Genomic DNA, 14,859 nt, shown 5'->3' with positions numbered 1-14,859 from the left:
TTTTTTGACAGTGAGAATCTCATGAAAACTTTCAATCTTCGCATAATTTCCTTGCTTACTCACCTTGCCAATGCTCATGTCTGGGAAGATTGAACCCTAGAATTCTGAAACACATGTGACATATAGAAATCAGTAAGTGAGCTTAAAAAAAATGCACTTTTCTGATTAATTGCCACTTCCTTCAAAGAATTTTGAGTTTTGTATGAAACCTATCAAGATGTAATAATCTTAGAATAATGCATATCATAAATAATGCACTATTCTGGGATAATTACTTAAAAGCCCACATTAAGAATGATGTCACCCTATCATTCATTTTAGGATTGCTATTAACTGTGATTAGTTTCCATCCCACCGGGGCTGCAGCATACAGAAAAATTATTTTGATTGTATAGAATGATTATGTTCTAATTTAGTCTTGGTATTCAGGGATATTCATCAACCAGTCCTTTATTTCCTAGTTTATAATATCATCACAGTTTTGTAAAGTATATTCTGCATATTCAAGGAAGTCAAATAGAATCTTGGATTTATTCAAATGGGAATGGTTTAAATATAGGAACGTCTTAGTGGAATTATACAAGGCAATAGTGCAGTGAGACACAGCTAGAATACTGTGAACAGTTTTGGTCCCCTTATCTAAGGAAAGATGTACAGGCATTGAGAACAGTCCAGAGAAGGTGGGGAAAGATTGCAAGAGTGTTTTATTGCAGAAAACTTAGATCAGCTTCTCAATTGGAAACCATACAAGAAAATGCTAGTGATTGTGAAAATTGAATTGCTGGTGCATTGGCTAGTTTACCATATAGATTACACTTATTGCATAGGAGTATGGATGAATCTGGCAGAGGATCTTGTACAGAACTTGCCCTCTCCTCCACCTCCCTAACATTCACACCAGAGGCACAGCCACTGCAGTCTACATAACTGTTACAGGCATGTGCACAGACACCTAACCCTCTGCCCTCAGTGAAGAATATAGCAACACAATCTGGCAAATTTAGGAACTCCCTATACTGTTTGCAAAAACACTTCCAAGTATATGTTAATATTCCTGTGAAAACCAATAACATTAAAGAGCCAATTTTCTCAAATCAGCCCATTCAAAGAAATTGATGGACAAATTTCACTTAACTCCATCCACGTTTTATGGAAATGGAACAAAGAACAAAGCATAATACAGCCTGGAAACAGTCCCTTAGGCTCACCAAGCCTGCACCAACTCATTGTGCCTTTTCATACTGAAACTATCTTCACTGCAGGATCCTTATCTCTCTATTCCTTTCCTATTCCTGTATTCATCCAGTTGCTTCCTGAATGTTGTGATTGTGTCTGCTTCCACTACCTTCTCTGGCAGCATGTTTCAGGCATTCGCCACCCTTTGTGTGAAAAACCTGCTTCGCCCCTGCATCTTGAACCAATGTCCCTAATAATTGGCCCCTTCACCCTGGGAAAAAGCCTTATACTTTCCATTCACCATCTCGCAAACTTTTATCAAGTTGCCCCACAACCTCCTGTATTCCAGTGAATGTCTATACAACCTTTCTTCATAGCTCAAAGTCCCCTCTACTAGGCAATATCCTCTCCAAAGCATCCACATCCTTCTGGTAGTGTGATGACCAGAACTGTATGCAATATTCAAGTATGATCTAACTGAAGTTCTATAAAGCTGCAGTATGACTTGTCTATTCTTATATTCAATGCCCCTTCCAATGAACGCAAGCATGCCGGGCACCTTTTTTAATGCCTTCGCTACCTGTGCTACCACCTTAGTCATCTGTGGACCTACACACTCCGATCCCTCTGCATATCAATATGAGTTATGCCATTGACTAAAGGTTCTGCTATTGACTGTATAATTTCCAGAACTTCATTTTGTATGGATTTTTAAACTCCATTTGCTATTTTGCTGCCCATGTCTCCAACTGATCTATATTCTGCTGGATCCTCTAACAATCCTCCTCACTGTCCACAATTCCACCAATCTTTGTATCATCCGCAAACTTACTAATTAGACCAGCCACCTTTTCCTCCACATCATTTATGTAGACCATGAACAGCAAAGGTCCCAGCACTGATCCTTGTGGAACACCACTAGTCACAACCCTTGGAAAAGCCTCCCTCTGTCCCCTAGGGCTCAGCCAGTTGAGCATCCATCTTGCCAGCTCACCCTGATACCAGATGAGTTCACCTTTTGCACTAGTCTGCCATGAGCGACCTTGTCAAAAAACTCCTCAAAAAACTCAATCAAGTTAATAAACTTCAGTCTCCCCCATAGAAAACCAGGCTGTCTATCATCAATAAGTCCATTTGCTTTTAAATGAGTATGGATCTTGTCCCTGAGAATCTTTTCCAATAATTTCCCTACCACTGACATGAGACTGACAAGCCTGTAAGTTCCATGATTATCCCTGCTATTCTTCTTAAGCAATACAACAACATTGACTATTCTCCAGTGTTCTGGGGCCTCAACTGTGGCCAAATAGGATTCAAAGATGTCTGTCAAAGCTCCGGCAATTTGTTCTCTTGCCTCCCTCAATATTCTGGGATAGATCCTATCAGGACCGGGGGGGGGGGGGGGGGGGTACCTATTTGCCTTAATATTTTTTAAGACATACAACACCTCTTACTTTTTAATAGCAACTTGTCTTAGAAATTCAACGTTCCCTTCCCCGATGTCATCTTCCACCAATTCCCTCCCTTTGGCGAATACTGACACAAAGTATTAGTTTAGGATCTCACTTACCTCTTCTGGCTCCACACATAGATTCCCTCCTTTGACCTTGAGTGTGCTGACCCTTTCCCTTGCTTTTTCTTTATGCATAAAAAGCTTTGGGATCCTCCTTAATCCTCTTTTCATGATCCATTTTAGCATTTCTAATTCCTTGTTTAAGTTCTTTCCTACTTTCTGTATACTTCAAGGGCTTTGTCAGTTCCCATCCTCCTCTTTCTGTCTAGCCAAGGTCATAAGATCCCTGGTCATCCAAGGTTCACATAACTTGCCATACCCATCCTCCATTCTCATAGGAACATGCTGCTCCTGAACTCTTATCTAGCATTTGAAATACTCCGACATGTCTGGTGTAGATTTATCCTCAAACATATGCCTCCAAACAAAATTCTTCATTTTCTGCCTAATATTGTTGTAGGTAACCTTCTGTAAATTTAACACCTTCACCCAAGGACTGCTGTTAAGTCTGTCCATGAGTATCGTCACTACTCCCATAATGCTCCCCTATTGAAACTTAACTCATGTGGCTGGGTTTCATTTCCCAAAACCAGGTCCAGTATAACTCTTTCCCTGGTTGGATCTTTTACATGCTGTGAGAAGGAACCCTCCTGAATAGTCCCTATACATTTTGCACCATCCAACCCCCAAAACGAAGTGAGTCCCAGAGAATACAGCAGGAATTATGGGCGGCACAGTGGTTAGCACTGCTGCCTCACAGCGCCAGAGACCTGGGTTCAATTCCTGCCTCAGGCGACTCTGTGTGGAGTTTGCACATTCTCCCTGTGTTTGTGTAGGTTTCCTCCGGGTGCTCCGGTTTCCTCCCACAATCCAAAAATGTGCAGGTTAGGTGAATTGGCCATGCTAAATTGTCCGTAGTTAGGTGAAGGGGTAAATGTAGGGGAATGGGTCTGGGTGGGTTGCGCTTCGGTGGGTCGGTGTTGACTTGATGGGCCAAAGGGCCTGTTTCCACACTGGAAGTAATCTGATCTAAAAAAAAATTAAAAGCACCCAACACAACAACTCTGCTGTTTTTAACATCTTTTCAAAATCTGTCTACATATTCTCTTCTCTATCTCACACTGGCTGTTGGGAAAGAGGATTAGTATACTCCAGTATTGAGATTTCACCTTTCCTATACATGAATTCTACCAATATTGCCTCACTGCATGAGTCCTTTAATGTATCCTCTCCCAGTATAGCTGTGAAATACTCCTCTACCAGTAAGGTAGCTCACCCACCCCTTTTATGTTCCCTTCTATCACATCTGAAACATCTTTTTTTTAAATATAGAATCCTTACAGTGTGGAAACAGGCCCTTTGGCTCAACAAGTCCATAATGACCTTCTGAAGAGTAACCCATCCAGACCCATTCCCCTGTATCTACTCCTGAATAGGGCACCTAACCGAGGCATCCCTGAACACTATGGGCAATTTAGCACAGCCAATTCACCTAACCTGCCCATCTTTGGTTTGTGGGAGGAAACTGGAGCATCTGGAGGAAACCCACAATGAGAATGTGCAAACTCCACAAAGACAGTCGCCCAAGGGTGGAATTGAACCCGGGTCCCTGGTACTGTGAGGCAGCAGTATTAACTACTGAGCCACCGTGTCACCCTAAATCATCCTGGGAGCTGCCAGTCCTGTGTCTTTTTCAGCCAAATTTCTGTAATTTCAATAATATCATAATTCCAAGTACTAACCAAATTTCTAAGTTCATCTACTTTGCCTATTGTACTTCCTGCAATGAAACATACACATTTCAGACCACCTCCCCTGTTCCTTTCAGCAGGGCTTCCCTGCCTGTTCTTGTTCTTGGTCATGTTTGCTTTGGTTTCTAAGTCTGCCTCAATTTCTGCATCTATTGCCCTACTCTTCTGGTTCCAATCCACCTGCTATACTAGTTTAAAACATCCCCATCCACTCTACACTACATCAGTCCTGGTCCTGCCCAGGTGTAACTCGACCAGTTTGTATAGGTCCAAGATCCCCCAGAACTGATCCCAATGCCTCACGAATCTGAAACCCTCTCCCTCACACCGTCTTTTCAACAACATGTTCATCCTGTATATCCTGCTGTTTCTACTATGACTAGCTCGTGGTATTGGTAGTAATCCTCAACTTTCTTCCTAATTCTCTATATTCTGATTTTAGGACGACATTTTTTTTAACCACTGTCATTCGTGCTAATGTGCCACACAACTAGCTATTCACCCTTCCCCTCCAGAATGTTCTGCAACTGCTCCAAGACATCCAGGAACCGAGCACCAGGGAGGCAACACATCATCCTGAACTCTCATTTGCAGCTTCAGAAATGCCTATGTATCTCTTTTATGATTTAATCCCCTATAGCTATAGTATTTCTGTGCCTATTTCTACATGATTCTGCAGCAGAGCCAATCAATATACGATCAGTTTGGCTGCTGCTGTTATCCCCTGAGAGTCCATTCCTCTCAATGGTATCCAAAACAGTACATCTGTTTTGTCGGGGAATAGCCACAAGAAATTTGTGTTCTGCGTGCTTAGCACTTCTGCTCTGCCTGTTGTACAGGAATACAGGGAGAACTAGCCATTTAGATAGAGAATTAGCTCAAAGATACAAGATAGAGGTGGTGGAGGGTTGTTTTTCAGACTGGAGGCCTGTGACAATGGTTGCCACAAGGATCAAGGTTTGGTCCACTGCTTTTCGTCATTTGTATTAATGATTTAGCTATGAATTAGTAAGTTTGCAGATGACACCAAAATTGGAGGTGGTGTGACAATGAAGAAGGTTACCTCAGTACAACAGGATCTTGATCAGATAGGCCAATGGGCCGAGGAGTGGCAGATGGAATTTGATTTAGATAAATGTGAGATCTGCATTTTGGAAATGCAAAATTAGGGCAGGACTTATACACTTAAAGGTAAAGTCCTGGTGTGTGTTGCTGTACAAAGAAGCCTTGGACATGGAGTCGCAGATAGCAAAGAAGGCATTTGGTATGCTTTCCTTTATTGGTCAGTAAATTGAGTATAGGAGTTGGGAGGTCATGTTGCAGCTGTACAGGACATTGGTTAAGCCACTTTTAGAATACTGTGTGCAATTCTGGTCTCCCTGCTTTAGGAAGGATGTTGTAAAACTTAAAATGCTTCAGAAACAATTTACAAGGATATTACCAGGATTGGAGGGTTTGAGCTACGGGGACAGGCTGAATAGACAAGGGCTATTTTCCCCAGAGTTTTGGAGGCTGAGGGATGACTTTATAGAGGTTTATGAAATCATGAGGGATATGAATAGAGTAAATAATACACAATCTTTCCCCTGGGGTGGGTGAGTCCAAAAGCAGAGGTCAAAAGTTTAAGGTGAGAGTGGAAAGATTTAAAAGGGACTTAGGGGGCAACTTTTGTACACAGAGAGTGGTGCATATATGGAATGAGATGCCAGAGGAAGCTGGTGAAGGCTGGTAAAATTCCAACATTTAAAAGACATTTGGTTGGGTGTATGAATAAAGCGATATTGGACAAATGCTGGCGAATGGGACCAGATTTATCTAAGATATTTGGTTGGCATGGATGAGTTGGACCAAAGGGTCTGTTTCCATGCTGTACATCTCTATGACTCTATGGTTGTCACCTACTCCCTTCCTGCCTGTGGAGTCTGAGTCTGCAGTGTGAACAACCCTCCAAACATGCTATCCAGAATACTCTCCACCTTGCGAATGTTCCCAGACTTCACTGCAACTACAAAATTCAGGCTTCTAGGAGCTGCAGTTGGAGTCACTTATTGCACACATGCAGGTCCCAGGCTATGGAAATGTGCCTGGCTTCCCACTTTGAGCAAGAGGAGCAGACTATGGTATGGAGCTCTCCTGCCATGTCTTACCTCCAGCAAAGCATGCCTTGACATAAACTTGTTCGGTTAGTCATGGCAGTCTGTATGACATAACGTTCCCAAATTTGCCTTCATCCAAACACTCAGTAACACTCTTGATAAGAATTTGTAGTCAGCTCTCGTTAAAAATACATTCAGCCTCTCATGTACCTGGATTGTGCACTCAGATTTGGAGATCCTCAGTTCTGACCACTTGCTGAAATTGACTGACCATCAAGAGTCCTTGCATTTGTGATCCTACCAGAGGATGAGTTCCTAGAAGTCTGATGTGAAAACCAGGAAATCCAACTAAACAACCCCTCTCAGATCTCTGGCTTTTATGGTTCTATTTTAGTGGACTCTTGCTGAATAAACACATTGAAAAGCCATACAGACCACAGATTGCAAACAACAGACTTTATCACAATTTCCAGACACTTTGTTACAGCAGACATTGCTAAAATATTGCTCTATTAATAATTTGAATGCTGGGCCCTTTAAGTACCATCATGCAGGGCACAGCTTACAGTTTCTCCTTTGTCATTTACAGAATGACACATACTTTGCGTGTATCTACTTGTTCCACTTTGTTTACCTTGGTGTTGCAACAGCCATTTAGGCTACGTGCCATCAGGATCGTTCTCCTTCACAACCTTCGAGTGTATATTCCCTTTGTTCATGTAGATGTCTATCTCAAGAGGGCAGGCCATGCCAAATGTAGCTGGTGCTCCATCAAAATGATGCTAAAGGCCTCCAACTTGATGCAGACGAATGTGTGTTCAAACTAAAAGTTTGCAGTTATGAAGTCCAAACTGTAATGCTGCTAACTTCCTGTTGGTGGTAACACTGAAGACAATTATTTCAAGTGGCTCAATAGCACCACCAGCAGTTTCTTATTGGTATTGTGCTGCTTTGAAATATCCACTTGAAAATAATCTGGTATCAAATAACTGCTGATTTAACGAGAAGACATTGAAGTATTTCACACCAATAAAAGCACGTAACAAAATTGATTTGATTTATTGTCATGTCTACCTAAGTACAGTGAAAAGCTTTGCAAACAGTACAGGCAGATCGCAGTGAGCAAGGACATACGGATCATAGCGTGAAAGCCATTTGGACAGAGTAAGGCATACAGGTTACACCGCACAGAATGTGTGCTAGGCAAGATCAACATTAACAAGATCAGAATTATTTAAAGTTAGAGAACCCATGCATCAGTCTAATAATGACAGGAAAGAAGCTATTCTTGAACCTGCTGGTGCATGTGTTCAAGCTTCTGTACCTGAGGAAGGGCCCTGCCCAAAACATCAACTCTCTGGTTTCTTAGATGCTGTTTGACCTGCTGTGCTTTTTCCAGTGCCGCGCTTCATTAACTCTGACTGTTCAGCATCTCAGTCCTCACTTTCTACTTCATACAGTCCTGGGCAGAGCAATTGTACCAGGCTTTTATGCAGCCTGACAGTATGCTTTCTGTGCATCTGTAAACGTTGGTGAGGGTCCTTACAGACATGCCAAATTTCCTGAGAAATCTGAGGAAAGAGGAGTTGCTGTGCATTCTTGACCGTCGTGTCTACTTGAGAAGTCCAGGACAGATTGTTGGTTATCGTCACTCCTAGGAACTTGATGTTCTCAACCCCCTCAATCTCTGCTCCATTAAGGTAGATGGGTGCGTGTTCTGCCCCTTTCTTTCTCAAGTCAATGGTCAGTTCTTTAGTTTTGCCGACATTGAGAGAGATGTTGTTATTGCACCAAGTCACCAAGCCCTCTATCTCATTCCTGTGTTCTGACTCATCATGGTTTGATATCTGTCCTACCACGATTGTGTCATCAGCAAACTTGTAAATGGCATTTGTTCAGAATTTGGCAACATAGTCATGCGTGTCCGGGGTGTACAATAGGGGACTGGGAATGGATCTTTGGTGGGGGGGGGGGGGGGGGGCTCCAGTTTTGAGTGTTATCCATCATCTTTATCCAACATTAATTACCTCTGCCAATCACATGGAAGGAGGTAATGTTTTCAGTGCTATTTTTCAGCCTGCCGTCTGTAAGTAACAATGTATTTCAAAAAAATAATGGATGGATTTCAAAGAAGCTTGGTCCACATAATACAAGTGTCTAGGTTTGAAAGAGTTTCATGTGGTTGCAATAAGCTCCACCCAATTTGATGATGTCACATAAGTTTTGGCTGGCAGTTTAGCATGAGGTCCTAATGGAAACAGATGTCATTTCCATTTTGTGATAGTTGTAAGGAATCATACCTGACTTGACAGTGTATATATACCTATTGCTATCATACAACAAACTGCTCCTGGTTATATAAGCCTCTTCTTGTTAAGACTCATCAGTGGTCTGCCTTGTACTACTGGAACTTAGATAAGCCCTGAGAATCAACAAAGGAGAATTAATAGTAGTACTGTATCTTAACCAGAAGCTGACAGTGGTTTGAAGAATTAATTATATTTTGATGAAGATGTAGATCACGGTCCAGATCCTAGCATTTCTTTAAGGATGTATTAATACTGGGAAATAGGGCAATGTTCTTTTTGTTTTTAGAATGTTATTGGTTTGTTTTATTCAGAATGTTGTTAGTTGTTTCAGAATGTGGTGAATTGTCTCAGCTACTACAATGAAAACAGTCACATCTGTCAAAATGTTGGCAACATTTTCTGGGTAGATTATAGGATATGTAGGCCAGAACCAACCACGTTGACATGCTTTTAATGTTTTTCAATTTCTCTTTGTATGTCTGTGAAAATCCTTTAATCTAATTGGTTGGTGGGAACTCACTTCACTGTGGGCTGGTAATTCTCCTTAAACAGCTCCTTCCATACCTGCGACCATTTTCATCGGGAGTGACAAGCTCAGCAGAAACATTAGAACACCACTACTTGCAAATTCCACTCATCATCCTGATTTGAAAATATATTGCCATTCCTTCACTTTTGCTGGGTCAAAATTCTAGAACTCTTTTCTACATAGCAATGTGTGTCTTCCATGAAGTGCAATGATTTGCGAAGCAGATCATCACTATCTTCTCAAGGACAACAAGACATTGGCATAAATGTAGCCCAGCTAATGATGCCCACTAGCTGTGAATAATTTTAGAAAAAACTCAGTAAGGGTTTTGCAAACAATTGCAATGTTACTACACATTGTCATCCAGACATGTCAGAGTATCACAAGATTGCCCTGACCAATAATTAAAAAAAAACTAATTCATGAGATGTAGGAGTCATTGACTTGGCCATCATTTATTGCCCATCCTTTGCCCTTGAGAAAATGTTGATTTGTTTCCTTCTTGAAGCTGTCAGGAAGGGACTTCCTGGATTCTGACGGATTGAAAGTGAAAGAAGAATAACATATTTCTAAGTCAAGATATTGTGTGGCTTGGAGAGGAGTTGCAGGTAGGATACTCTCTCAAATCTGCTGCACTTGTTCTTCTAGATGGTAGTGGTTACTGGTTTAGAGCATTTTTACAAATGTTATGAATATGTGGGTGTACCTTTAAGAGAGTTAAAAGCAACAGAACTACCAGACACAGTCCCAAGTGTTTTCTTAGGGCAAAAATGTATGTAACATTGGGTTGTACAACTCCCTTAATCTGTTACAACATGGGGTAAACTCTCCTGTTTAATTTAAAACCAGCAACACAGTAAAGATTTATCCCATGCAATAATCTGTAAAAATTTGAGTGGCCAAGAGCTATGTAAAGTAAAAATTAACAACTTTATTTCTTAAAGTATAACAGAGAATAATTAACTAACAACTTTTTTCATTTGTTTCTCTAACCTATTTTTTGCCTTCCCTTCTATAGTACTATTCCAATAAAACTCCCAATTAAGATTTACAAAACAACACTTCTTATCTCAAAACCAGGTAGCTGTCGGTTCTTGCCTTTGGATCTTCCTGCATCTTCTTTTCTCCTTGTTAGGAATTTCAGCATCAGATGTTACTGATCGAGAAAGGGACTTTTAAGGGAGATGTTTTTTTCAAGCAGTCTGGTACATGTTAGGCAGTTCGGCTCTCAACTGTTCAATTTTCCTCTGGACTTACACCCCAGAGCATCAGATTGTGTCATTGGCTTTTAAGATTGTCAATATACTCAATTCAAACTTGATTGGAAATTGGTATTTTTTTCAGGTATAGTGTAAACTGTTGGGTTAATTCGAATTTGTTTTTGTCTCCAGGCAACAAACTACTCAAGTTGTTTGATCGAGTGTTGTATACATTGTTGCCTTATTGAGAATGCTTGGTGCTATGTCCAGTAGTTCTGCTGCTTTTAATTGTCTTAAAGGTACACCCACATCTTCATAACACAAGATGCTTTGGCAAATTGTTGCAGTGCACCTTGTAGATAGCACATGCCATTGGCGCTGTATATTCGTGTTGGAGGGAGTGAATGGGGTGCCATTCGATTGGGCTGCTTTGACCTGACAGTTGTCAAGCTTCTCAATGTTGTGGATATGTCCTGACATGTGCTTTGACAGGACTTGGGGAGTCAGGAAATGCTTGACTCATTGCAGGGTTCTGAGCTTCTGAACTGTTCTTGTAGCATAAGTATTTATGTGTTGAGTCCAGCTCAGTTTTAGTTGCCCATTGACTCTACTTTTACTTGGTTTCCTTGATTCCATACACTGTCAAAGGCAATTGTAAAGTCAAAAATAGTCACTATCACCTTACTTCTGGAGTTCAGCTCTTTTATGCATATTTGAAAAAATATTGTAACGAGATCAGGGGCTGAATAGCCTCACCAAAAACCAAACTAAGCGTCAATGCGCTAGTTATTACTCAGAAAGGGACACTTAATACAACCATTGACAACACATTGCTGATGACTGAGAGTTGACTAAAGGAGCAGTAATTGGATGAATTAGATTTGTCCTGCTTTTTGTGGACAAGATATACCTATGCAATTTTCCAAGTTGTCAGGTAGATGCCAAAGTTGTAGCTGTATTGGAACAGCATGACTAGAGATGCAGCTAATTCTGGATCAGTAGTCTTCATTACAATTGGTGATATGTTGTCACAGACTGTGGCATATGCAGTATTCAGTTTCTTCACCCATTTCCTGAGATCATGCGCAGTCAATCAAATTGACTGAAGACTGTGATTTGTGATTTTAGGGTCCTGTTGATTGTGGGATAACTTAGCGATGTCCATGACATGCTGGTTCTGCTGACTGCAATGCAAGCAATCCTGTTGTGTATCTTCACCTGGATGGTACCTCATTTTTAGGTATGACTAGTGCTGCTCCTGGCATAGCTTCCTACATTTTGCATTGAGTCATTGTTGATCCCTGGCTTGTTGGTAATTGTAAATCTTCTAGATAATTTAGGTTGCTGATTGTGATTGAATACAACTCTTCTGCTGCTGATTGACAACAGTATTTCTTGGATGTCCAGTTTTGAGTTGCTGGATTTATTGATTGCTGAAGATAAGGTGATTGACTAGTGAACAAAATGAAGGAACACTGATTCATTAACTGAGGGACCGAAATAGCTGGTAATCAATAGGAACTGTCCATGCCCATATTTAACCTTATGCTTGAAGACTTTATGGGATCAGAAGTCAATGTTGAGGACTCTGAAAGAAACTTCATTTCAACTGGATACCACCGCGTTGCCTCAAGGATTTGTCCCGAGAAAGCACATTACGATGGTGGTGTCTTAGATCTTGAGATGCAGCTAATTCTGGATCACAAGTCTTCATTACATAGAACATAGAACATTACAGCACAGTACAGGTCCTTTGGCCCTCAATGTTGTACCGGCCTGTGGAACCAATCTGAAGCCTATCTATCCTCCACTATGGTTTTGGAGGTACTGGTGTTGGACTGGGGTGTACAAAGTTAAAAATCACAACACCTGATTATAGTCCAAAAGGTTTATTTGGAAGCACTAGCTTTTGGAAAGTTGCTCCTTCAACAGGTGGTTGTGGAGTATAAGATCATTGGACACATAATTTATAGTCAATGTTTACAGTGTGATGTAACTGAAATTATATATTGAAAAAGACCTGGATTGTCTGTTAAGTCTCTAACTTTTAGAATGGGCATGTTGGTTTCAGTTCTTTCATATGTAATACAAAGTTATATTCTCAAGTGAACTTTAACAATAGGTACTATGTTAGCCCAGATAATGCATTGAAGGTGTGAGGTGCCCTATGTGAGGTTCTCTGTGCCCCAATGTTCAGACTGATTCTAATCTAAAAAGGGATTTACAGAATCTTACATGGATTCATGCAGTTTTTGAGCAAAATAAAATGTAATTCCTCAAGTGTAAATTCACCCCACAAACTTATGTTTGTGTGTGTGTGGTGGGGTATGAGTGTCAGTGAGAGAGTGTGCATATATGTGTGAGTGTAAAGATGTGTAAGTCTGTGAGAGAGTGCTTGTGAGAGTGTGGGAGGGTATGTGTGAGCGTATGAGAGAGAACTCGTGTACGAGAGTGGGTCTGCACGAGGGTGTGTGTCAATGTGTCTGTGTGTAGTGCAGTCGAGTCACCTGTAGTGTAACTTGAATCCAAGTTCCCAGTTGAGGCCACACACACACACACGTGTTGTCATTTTTGACTTTATCCTAAACAATTCCATTTTCATCCATATGTTTATCCAATGACCATTTAAATGCCCTTAAAGTTGGTGAGTCTACAAACTGTTGCAGCGAGTGTATTCCACCTCCCTTCCACTCTGAGTAAAGGAAATACCTCTGATATCTGCCCTATATCTATTATCCCTCAATTTTAAGCTATGTCCCCTCGTGCTAGCCATCACCATCCGGGGAAAATGGCTCTCACTGTTCACCCTTCTAACCCTCTGATTATCTTATATGTTTCAATCAAGTCACCTCTCAACCTTCTTCTCTCTCACGAAAACAGCCTCCAGTTCCTCAACCTTTTCTCATAAGACCTTCCCTCCATAGCAGGCAACATCCTAGTAAATCTCCTCTGAACCCTTTCCGATCCTTCCTGTAATGCAGTGACCAGAACTGTAGGCGATACTCCATGTACGGCTGAACCAGAGCTTTGTCCAGCTGCAACATGATCTCATGATTAGATTAGATTAGATTACTTACAGTGTGGAAACGGGCCCTTCGGCCCAAGTCCACACCGACCCACCGAAGCGCAACCCACCCATACTCACTCACCTACATTTACCCCTTCACCTAACACTACGGGCAATTTAACATGGCCAATTCACCTGACCTGCACATCTTTGTGACTCTGGGAGGAAACTGGAGCACCCGGAGGAAAACCAAGCAGAACGGGGAGAATGTGCAAACTCCACACAGTCAGTCACCTGAGGCAGGAATTGAACCCAGGTCTCTGGCGCTGCGAGGCAGCAGTGCTAACCACTGTGCCACCGTGCCACCCATGGTTCTGGAACTCGATCCCTCGACTAATAAAAGCGAATACACCATATGCCGCCTTAACGGCCCTGTCAACCTCAGTGGCAACTTTCAGGGATCTATGTACATGGGCATTGAGATCGCTCTGCTCATCTACACTGCCAAGAATCTTACCATTAGCCCAGTACTCTTTATTCCTGTTGCTCCATCCAAAGTGAATCACCTTGCAAGTTTCTGCATTAAACTCCATTTGCCACTTCTTAGCCCAGCTCTGCAGCTTTTCTATGTCCCTCTGTAACCTACAACATCCTTCAGCACTGTTCACAGTTCCATCGAACCTTAATGTCATCCACAAATTTACTGACCCATCCTCTACGCCCTCATCCAAGTCAAATTTATAAAAATGACAAGCCGCAGTATCCGCATGACAGATCCTTGCAGTACACCACTCGTAACTGAACTCCAATTTCCCATCAACCACCACCTTTTGTCTCCTTTCAGCTAGCCAATTTCTGATCTGCTAAATCACCCTCAATCCCATACCTCTATATTTTGTGCAATAGCCTACTGTGGAGAATCATATCAAACGCCTTACTGAAATCTATATACACCACATCAACTGCTTTACCCTCATCCACCTGTTTGATAAGGTTTGTGAGGCATGACCTACCTTTCACAAAACTGTGACTATCCCTAATCAACTTATTCCCCTCTAGATGATTATAAATCCTATCTCTTTATGCTTTACCCACAACCGAAGTAAGACTCACTGGTTTTTAATTACCAGGGTTGTCTCTATTCCCCTTCTTGAACAAGGGGACAACATCTGCTATCCTCTAGACTTCTGGCACTATTTCTGTAGACAATGATGATAGAAAGATCAAAGCCAAAGGCTTGGCAATCTCCTCCCTGGCCTTCTGGAGAATCCTAGGATAA

General features: G+C 41.5%; 1 protein-coding gene across 2 annotated transcripts in view; it reads right to left on the bottom strand.

Moving 5' to 3' along the window:
- Positions 1-7,366, bottom strand: part of ctnna1 (catenin (cadherin-associated protein), alpha 1) — a 292,857-nt gene extending 285,491 nt beyond the window's left edge. For both annotated transcript variants that reach the window (XM_072591040.1, XM_072591038.1), the window contains exon 1: positions 7,171-7,366. Coding sequence is in view for 1 of the 2 variants with exons in the window: in XM_072591038.1 (XP_072447139.1) it covers positions 7,171-7,190 (20 nt within the window). In the remaining variant the exon portion in view is untranslated. The remainder of the gene's footprint in view (positions 1-7,170) is intronic.
- Positions 7,367-14,859: the final 7,493 nt, after the last annotated feature.

This window comes from Chiloscyllium punctatum, chromosome 20 (assembly GCF_047496795.1).
Source record: "Chiloscyllium punctatum isolate Juve2018m chromosome 20, sChiPun1.3, whole genome shotgun sequence".
NCBI lineage: Eukaryota > Metazoa > Chordata > Chondrichthyes > Orectolobiformes > Hemiscylliidae > Chiloscyllium > Chiloscyllium punctatum.
Note: the sequence above shows the minus strand (reverse complement) of the source record. Positions and strands in the feature narration are given on the sequence as shown.